Raw genomic sequence first — 9,477 nt, forward strand, 5'->3', positions numbered from 1 at the left:
CATTCAAACAGACAAAAGTAAAAAATAATCATCTTCAGGCAAATTAAATCAATAAAATAATAGAATAAATTAAAATTAATAGAAAATAGCTTAAATTAAAATAATCTTAAAGTAAATTCAAGTACTTTAATAAATAATAAAATAAATAAAATAACAGAATAAAAAAAAATAAAGCACAAGTAGCACAAAATTTCCAGCCTTTGTACTTTTCTTTTTTAACCAGCAGAACTAGAACAAACATGAACTCATAGAAACTCTGTGTGTTTGAGTCTGTGTAAATGTGACAAAACATGCAAAAACTAACATTTATACCAAAGAATCACCCAGTGATGTCATGAGATTGACGCGTACGTGGATAAAAGGGATAAAAGAAAAGTAACAGCTCAACGTAGCCTAATGAAGCGGAGTAAGAGGAACAGTTTCTCCTTCACAAATCTACTCAAGTAAAAGTAAAAAGTATAGATTCAAAACTACTCCTAAAAGTACAACATTTCCCAAAACTTACTCAAGTAAATGTAACGGAGTAAATGTAACTCGTTACTACCAACTCTGAGTCTAGCACAGGGGTCACCAAACCTGGTCCCTGAGAGTCCTTATCCTGCATGTTTTAGATGTTTCCTGCTTCAACATACCTGATTCAAATGAATGGTCGTCACCAGCGTGTCATCAAGGTCTGGACAGTTCTGTTGATGACACAGCTCCTTGTATCAGGTTGTGCTGAAGCAGGAAACATCTAAAACATGCTGGATAGGTGCTCTTGAGGACCAGGATGGGAGACCCCTGGTCTAGCATGTAGCTCCGTCAGTATTAAGCATCAAAATTACTCTCCGGTTCCTTCCCAGCAACTTTAGTTTAGTTTCTGCAGTTCAGTGTTCCTGCTGAAGCGATTCCAGCCTTTCACCACCAGGAGGAAACATTTCACAGCAGTTTCCAGTTGGTTCAGGCGACTGTGTTAAGTTTCGTTTTGTCTGAAAGGGTGAGGTTACAACCTGTCTGTACATGCTGTTTGCTCAGAATGTTCTTTCAGAGCGAGCAGAGCACCGGCAAAGATGGCATCGTTTTCTTCCTACTCCGAAGATCTGACCTGTCCTGTCTGCCTGAGTATCTTCAGTGATCCGGTAATCCTCTTCTGTGGACACTCTTTCTGCAGAGAATGTATCACTGTGTCTCTGAGCTCCGGGCAGCAATGTCCACAGTGCAGGACAACTTTTAAAGAGACTCATTTCACAACCAATCACATTCTGAAAAGTCTCGCTGAGAAAGCCAAAGAACCTGAGAAGCTAAAGAGGGACGGTGGAACTGACAAAGAGGTGAGATTTTATGGATATTATTCACCTTTACTGACCGATTTATGTAAAAACACGGGGGATACGGAGGCTAACGTGTCATTAATATCAGGTTCGGTCACATGACTGTGTTTTTTTTTGCTTTATTTATTCTAAAGGTTCCCGCGTGGATTTGTCCTGAGCATGAAGAAAAGCTGAAGTTGTTCTGCGTCACAGATCAGCAGATGGCTTGTATCATATGTAGAGACAGTGAGAAACACGAAGGACACAAGTTCAAACCTCTCAAAGAAGCTGCTGCGTCACTGAGGAAGGAGGTGGAGACGCTCAAGCAACAAGGTTCTGCTGAAAACCTTTCTGTAGAAAAACTGGCTCAGACACAGAAGGAGGAGATACGAAAAACCGGACAGAAGTCTGAGGAGCTGATGAAGCAAATCAGCAGCCAGTTTGAGGAGATGCACCAGTTCCTGAAGAAGAAGGAGTTAGAGATCAAGAAAGAATTGAAACAGAAGGAGAACAAGGAGGTTCAGAAGATGACTGAAAGTTTAAATGTCATGGAAACGGTTTTGAAGGAAGGCAGAGAGTTGGATGAAAAGATGACATCAGTTCTGAAGGTCACTGGGCCAGAGATGTTCTTACACAGCTGGACTCATGGGGGCAGTAGTTCTACCAAGGATAGATCTAAACCAATAGCACCTCTCCAAGTGGTGAGATCTTCTCTCTCTATGGGCCATTATGAGAGTCACCTGCAGCTTTTCATGTGGAAGGAGATGCTGCAGGTGATCAAGCCTCAAGCAGAGCAGATGAAGCTGAAAAGCCAAGGTAAAGATCTGACTGTAGCGAGTGGCGGCCGAAGCGTCGTCTCCGCCTGCCAGCAATGCCTGTCTGGACAGAACCAGGGAAACCTGCGTGCACAGAAAACAATAAGAATGCTGTATGGACAGAACCAGTATTGCTCTTAGTGCGGCAGCTACTACAACCGCAGCCAGAGCCAGTATTGCTCTAACTGCCTCTGCAACTCCAGCAGCAATAACCAGGCAACAAATACTCAACCTGTATCTGTATTGAGTACCAATCAGTTCACCTCGGGGGAGCATTACTGGGAGATTGATGTTGGACAGAAGGGTTACTGGGAACTGGGGCTACAAAAATATTTCCTGAAATATGACGGTAGAACCTACAGCGTCTCTGATCAGGGTCGCTGTAAGCAGAAACAACTTGGAGGCAGACCTGCAAAGATCGGCGTGTACCTGAACTGCTCTTCCAAAGAGCTGTCCTTCTACAATGCAGACAACATGAAACATATTCACTCTTTAACCCTCAGTCACTCCGTGTCAGAATCTGCATATGAATCTGCATATCTGAACATTGGAAAGTATGATGATAAAGTCCCGGTGTCAATGTGCTGGTACTCAAAAAGGGTCAAATAAGTCTCACTCTGAACATTTGTGGTCGTATTGACACAGTTTGCATCACTCTGGATTTGTTTGCAGGTTTTTATTATTTTGGATGAATTTGAATTATTTTCTTTGCTCATTTTTATTTTTTTGACTAGAAATGATATATTATGCATTTATTTTGGATGATTCATGTATTTTGATGGTCTTTCTTTGGTTCTGTCGGTTTCTGTGGTACAACATATAAATGTAACCGTGTAGGATTTTTACGGGTGTTTGGGGGCTTTGTGCATGTTTTTCCTTAATTAATGAATGAATTAATCATTAATAAATATGAACATTTAGTAAAACTGATCTCATGATATTGTTTTAGTATGTTTTATATTTAGTTTAGTTTATTGAGATGACTTACACTGCTGTTATTCAAAGAGGTAAATAAGGTGGCAACATTTTGAATCACGCGAGACTCAGTTACCACGTGTTTCAACAGCCATCGTGACACACACACACACACACACACACACACACACACACACACACACACACACACACACACACACACACACATACACACACACACACACACACACACACACACACACATACACACACACACACACACACACACACACACACACACACACACACACACACACACACACACACACACACACACACACGTATATAATCTGAAGTTTGTGTTAATGTTTAGTTAGTTGTTGTTTGTGTAGTTTAGCATCAGAATTTGTTGTTTCATTGTCTTTTACGAGGTGTCTAAATAAACTGATTCATTTGAATGAGAGAAGTTTTTTGTGTTTATCTTATACATATTTGTTACAGCTGCTGGTTACAAAGGTCTGTGCTCGGACTGTTATTCCGTAATGCCCCCCCCGGAAAAAGGCTGGCACGTATGGAGTAACAGCTACCTTGAGAGGGATTTTGATGATAGTTATTATTTTTCCTGATAAATCAGGTGGTGCCCCGTTTTGATTTCATTTTGATAATTAGTCTCCTTTATTAATTAATTAATAATATATCCATACATACACACACAAACACACACACCCATCATCATCATTATCGGCGGTCAATCGTAGTCGAGTATGACTGTCCTCCCTCTTGGTCCTTGTTTTCTTTTTTTTTAATAATAAAAAAATAAAAAATAAAATAATGTTGGGCCACAGTCCGATGTGAACTATGGATTGTGTGACTATATGAACAGTTGAGGCCTTGGGTCAGCTTTGAGGCCCATTTCTGGGGCCTCAGGCTGAGACCAGCCTCGAGTTTTATGATACCTGGCCGTATGGAAAAACCCCCATGCTGTCTCCAAGCAGAATTTTCATCTAAGGCCCTTCAGTGATAAGGAACAGCCCTCTGATTGGACACGGACCCCAAACTGCAGGAAGGGCCGCATTGACTTCCTGGTCTCAGCTTATAAAGAGCAGACTCCCCCCTTTCTTTCTCTCTTCTCTTCTGCTCTTGCCTTCTCTCCTCTCTTCCAGGTCACAACTCCTATTTTAGCATGAGGAGCAACTAGCTACGACCGGCCTCTTCCCTGAAGAAGCGTCTGTCTGCAGCGCTGCAACGAGTGACCCACGAGGTTCCGAGCCCCAGGGGAGCCGAACCAGGGACCCTGCAGCCTCGACGTGAACGCCTTTGGACCGACCTGGAGCTGAAGGAGGACCAGCTGCTCAAAACACACACACACACACGCACGCACGCACGCACGCACGCACGCACGCACGCACGCACGCGCGCGCGCGCGCGCGCACACACACACACACACACACACACACACACACACACACACACACACACACACACACACACACACACACACACACACACACACACACAGTGGACCCGTCATTGCATTTCAACTAACAGTGGACCTCTGTTTCTGGTCTTTAAAATAAAATAAAAAATAGGATAGAAAATGTACTTTTAAGGCCTTTTACCATAATATTTCTGCAAATGTGATTTTTATTTTTTTTTTAAGAAATTGCCAAGAGGGGACTTCAATCCTTGAGCAATTTCTACCTATCAAAGAGTGGACCCCCATATACTGCAGAGGAACTGTCTGTACTCATTCTGTCACGTAATGACTGTTTGTTTATTACAAAGACTTTATTTGATTCTTTCAAAAATTGATAATTTCACTTTAATGTTATCAACATGTAAATATTTATCTGTGATACAAATATTACGAAAATAATCACGGCCACTCTAATTGAGAATAAATAAGGTTTTACCTGGAAATCAGAAGTAACCTGGTTGCATGCACCAATATCAGTGACTGCAGTATTAATAGCAACAAAACTGACTTCATGTAGGCTTTAATTATATAAAATATATTCTTTAAGTTATATTTTAAAGATTGATTACACTTGTACACTAATTTTAATTTTCTCTTAGGGGAATTCACATTCTTCTGTATTATTGTTGTTATTTTATATTTGCTGTTAATAATTTAATTGGAGTCAAGAGACATTTCCCAATCTTAAACAGGTTTTTAATCATGTGTGAACAACACTTTGTTGTGTCTTTTTGGATGTCTTCAGGACATTTATTTTAAAGTCATTCATGAATATAGCGAGGTCAAATAACATATAGTTGTTCTTTTTTCAATAAGTATAATTTGCTGTTTTTAACACTCCCCCCTAGTGTGAATGGCTGGAGAGCCAAACTGTAGAGGGGCTATTAAACAGGCTACTTAGTGAAGAAACCAGTGTACATGATTTATTATGGTCTTGTAAAAAAATATAAAATGCTCAGCTTTAGTGGATGTTTTCAGTTTTAAGTATTTTAGATTCTACAAGGGGAAGAACAATTGAAAAACAACCAGGGTAAAATTGTAAATAAAATGGTCAGCAGTAAAATTCTTTCTTTTCAGTTTCAATAAATCACTAAGGACTGATGTGACATCACACTTTGACTAGACCTTAAAAAAAACTAAAATTGTTCAGTCCCAAAATATTCTGACCAGTTCTCACAAGTACTGGAGGTGCTTGATTAATTGTAGTAGTTTGTTGACTTACATTATAGAAAAAAGGTCCCCACTTGAACTGTATAAAACCAACCCCGGGAGTTCCTGCACTGAGCTCAGGTCTCCTCCTTAACCTGAGCAGCAGCTTCTTTTCACCAGACAGGGTTGGTTTCTCCGGCCGGACGTAGCGCGTGGAAGGATCACGTTATTCCGGCCAGATCCTCCCCACCCCATCTGTTCCCCGGTTGGCCAGAGGGGGCAGTAGAGCCCAGGACTGTGTGCATGTTTTTGTGAGGGTAGCTCACATTAGCTACCCAAGGGAACACGGGGAGAACATGCAAACTCCACACAGAAAGATCCTTTCTCCAACCCCACCCAGGGTGTGGCCGCTGAAGTCATGGGGGAACTAACACGCACTTCAGCGCCCACAGCTCAGCCAATTGCCAACAGCCCTTTCTTCAAAATGTCCATCTTCTAAGTTTCCTGAAACCACATGGTTGGTAACAAAATGTTTACACTTTAAGTAATTGATTGAATAATGGTTAGTGAGGCACTGACTCCTTTAGGGTCAGATTTACAACTATATAAACCCAAAAGGGTAGCTTATTCAATTGGCTACTGGTTATTTCATGTCTCATCAGCATTCTTCACACACACACACACACACACACACACACACACACACACACACACACACACACACACACACACACACACACACACACACACACACGAGGTACGTATACGTAAAGATGAGAAAAAAAAACGTTACAATTACAGCAGCGCTAAAGCAAACATGTCAAAACTCCAAATACGTTTTGTCAACAAAAGGGTTTGATTTATAAAAACTTAAAAATACATATGCAACAAATGATGGCACCACCAACACGAGCAACACCCGCAACAAAATGCAAGAGAACGCAAGATCCATTTTCTCCACCCCAATGTAGTGGGTATCATATGAAACTAGAAAAGCTACACTTTTTTTCTTATAAGATTGAAATGAAAACTGAAAACATGTTTAGCCGCATGCTCTCGCTCCGCCGCTGGCTGTCGCTGTGGTGTTCAGAAAACGACGTGGCCTTTATTGACAATTGGAAGACGTTCTGGGGAAAGCCCGGTCGGATTAGAAGAGACGGCATTCATCCCACCCGGGTTGGTGCTGCTCTTGTCTCTACTAATTTGGCCTGTTTCATTAGACCCTCTCCCTGACAATCCAGGGTCCAGGCCAGGATGCAGAGCTGCAGTCTTACACGCTTCTCTGCTGCTTCCCGAGGACCAACGCCTGCCAATAAAACTGTAGGATTGCATTATGTAATTGGCAACTCTAACCAGGTGCCTAGCAAAATAGAAGTAGTTGCAGTTCCCCGCCCTCCAAAAGTTTACCAGGTGCGGCGTTATAGAGGCGTTAACCAAAATAATCTTGTAAAAATTAAAACCAATGCCCATTTGGTACCAATAAGAGACCGAAAAATTTGATGCGGACTACTAGCTCTAAGTCTCTGTTAGTAAATGATATAATTACAGAGAGCAGGAGTGATATTTTCTGCTTAACAGAAACATGGTTACAGGAGGAAGAGTATGTTAGTTTGAATGAATCGACTCCGCCCGGCTACTTTAATCATCACATTCCTAGAAGCACGGGCCGAGGCGGAGGAGTCGCAGCAATTTATAACTCCAGTCTCCAAACAAAAATTGAACCTAAGTGCAACTATAATACATTTGAAAGCCTCATGCTTGGTCTGAAATTTCCGAGCTGGAAATCAGAGAAGCCAGTTGTGTTAGTGGTAGTGTATCGGCCCCCTGCTGGTGCTTATCTAGAGTTTCTGTCTGAATTTTCAGATTTCCTATCTGGATTATTAATCAGTCCAGATAAATTCATCATAGTGGGTGATTTTATTATTCATATGGATGTTGAAAGCGATAATCTTAAAATAGCTTTCAATTCTCTTCTAGAATCAATGGGTATCTCACAAAAAGTGGACGGGCCGACGCATTGTTTTGGTCATACTCTCGATCTCGTTCTCACCTACGGTGTTGAAACTGATGGTCTGTTGGTGTCACTGTAAACTCCCTTTTATCCGACCATTATTTAATAACATTTTGAATTTAATATTGTCGATGTTGAAGTGCAAAATAGGAGGTATTACTTTAGCAGATGTTTGTCGGATGAAGCTATTGCTAAATTTAGGGAGGCCATTGCTCATCTTACGACAGTGGAAAATAATGAAGTAGTCGAGGCAAGTGACCTGGGTTCTACCTCTGCAGATGTTGATTTCCTTGCTAGTAACACTGCTGATTTGTTGCATTCAGCTTTAGATGAAGTTGCTCCTTTGAAAAGGAGGGTTTCTAGCCACAGGAGCTTAACTCCCAGGTATAATTCAGATATCCGCATGTTGAAACAAAATGTGCGTAAAATGGAAAGGAAGTGGTACTCTTGTAAGTCCGTAGACTCTTATCGTGAATGGAAAGATATTCTAATAGTATATAAAAAAGCCATTCGCAAAGCCAGAACAGCTTATTATTCAACGTTGATAGAGGATAACAAAAGTAACCCACGTTTTCTGTTCAGCACTGTAGCCAGGCTGACAAAGAGTCACAACTCTGTTGAGCCGTGCATTCCTGCAGCTCTCAGTAGTGAGGACTTTATGGGCTTCTTCAACAGTAAAATCGCGAGAATTAGAGAAGAAATCAACCAGCCGGTTGTGGGCGTTTCTTCAGCTTTAGCGACTTCCCTAAACTCTGTCTTGACTCTAGACTGTTTTGATCCTATAGACCTCCCTGAGCTGACTTCACTCGTCAATAGAGCTAAGTCAACCACATGTATGTTAGACCCCATCCCGACCCGACTATTCAAAAATGTTTTTTCTCTTATTGGTGCGACAATACTGGACCAAATTAACCTATCCCTAAGTTTAGGATATGTACCACAGGTTTTCAAAGTCGCAGTAATTAAACCTTTACTTAAAAAACCTTCTCTTGACCCAGACACCTTAGCTAATTATAGGCCAATTTCCAACCTTCCATTTGTATCTAACATTCTGGAAAAGGCAGTTTCAAGCCAGTTATGTGACTATTTGTATAGAAATGATCTGTTTGAAGTCTTTCAGTCAGGGTTCAGAATGCATCATAGCACAGAGACAGCACTGGTTCCAGTCACGAATGACCTTCTTATGGCCTCAGATAAGGGATTAGTGTCCATACTGGTTCTACTGGACCTCAGGTAAGGGACTAGTATCCATACTGGTTCTACTGGACCTCAGATAAGGGATTAGTGTCCATACTGGTTCTACTGGACCTCAGATAAGGGATTAGTGTCCATACTGGTTCTACTGGACCTCAGTGCTGCTTTTGACACTATAGATCATGGCATTTTACTGCACAGGTTAGAGCATGTTGTTGGGATTACAGGGACAGCTCTACGTTGGTTTAAATCATATCTATCTGACAGGTTCCAGTTTGTTCATGTACATGAGGTTTCTTCAGAACAGTCAAGGGTCTGTTATGGTGTTCCGCAGGGTTCAGTGCTAGGGCCAATCTTGTTCAGTTTATACATGCAGCCATTGGAATCAGAATCAAAATCAGAATCAGAATCATCTTTATTGGCCAGGTTTGAACATTGTCCAACAAGGCATTTAACTCCGGTTATTTCGCTCTTTAGGCAGTAAATAAACACATGTGGTACTTGTTGACATATATACAAATAAACAACTAAGGTGCAGCAGTTTGAGGTAGAGAAAAATTACAGTTCTGAATAAGATAACATATATACTGTGGCAGGGTGGAGGAGCTGCAGCCACTCAGGCTGACG

At 41.3% G+C, this 9,477-nt stretch overlaps 1 protein-coding gene across 1 annotated transcript; it reads left to right on the forward strand.

Annotated features, from left to right (window-relative positions):
- Positions 1–1,036: 1,036 nt before the first annotated feature.
- On the forward strand, positions 1,037–2,713 carry LOC133456443 (zinc-binding protein A33-like). The gene is made up of 3 exons (XM_061734919.1): positions 1,037–1,310; positions 1,445–2,119; positions 2,246–2,713. Exons 1-3 carry the CDS (start codon positions 1,050–1,052, stop codon positions 2,711–2,713), a joined length of 1,404 nt encoding a protein of 467 aa, XP_061590903.1. The 5' UTR covers positions 1,037–1,049.
- The last annotated feature ends 6,764 nt before the right edge of the window (positions 2,714–9,477 follow it).

This window comes from Cololabis saira, chromosome 12 (genome assembly GCF_033807715.1).
Source record: "Cololabis saira isolate AMF1-May2022 chromosome 12, fColSai1.1, whole genome shotgun sequence".
Classification (NCBI taxonomy): Eukaryota; Metazoa; Chordata; class Actinopteri; order Beloniformes; family Belonidae; genus Cololabis; species Cololabis saira.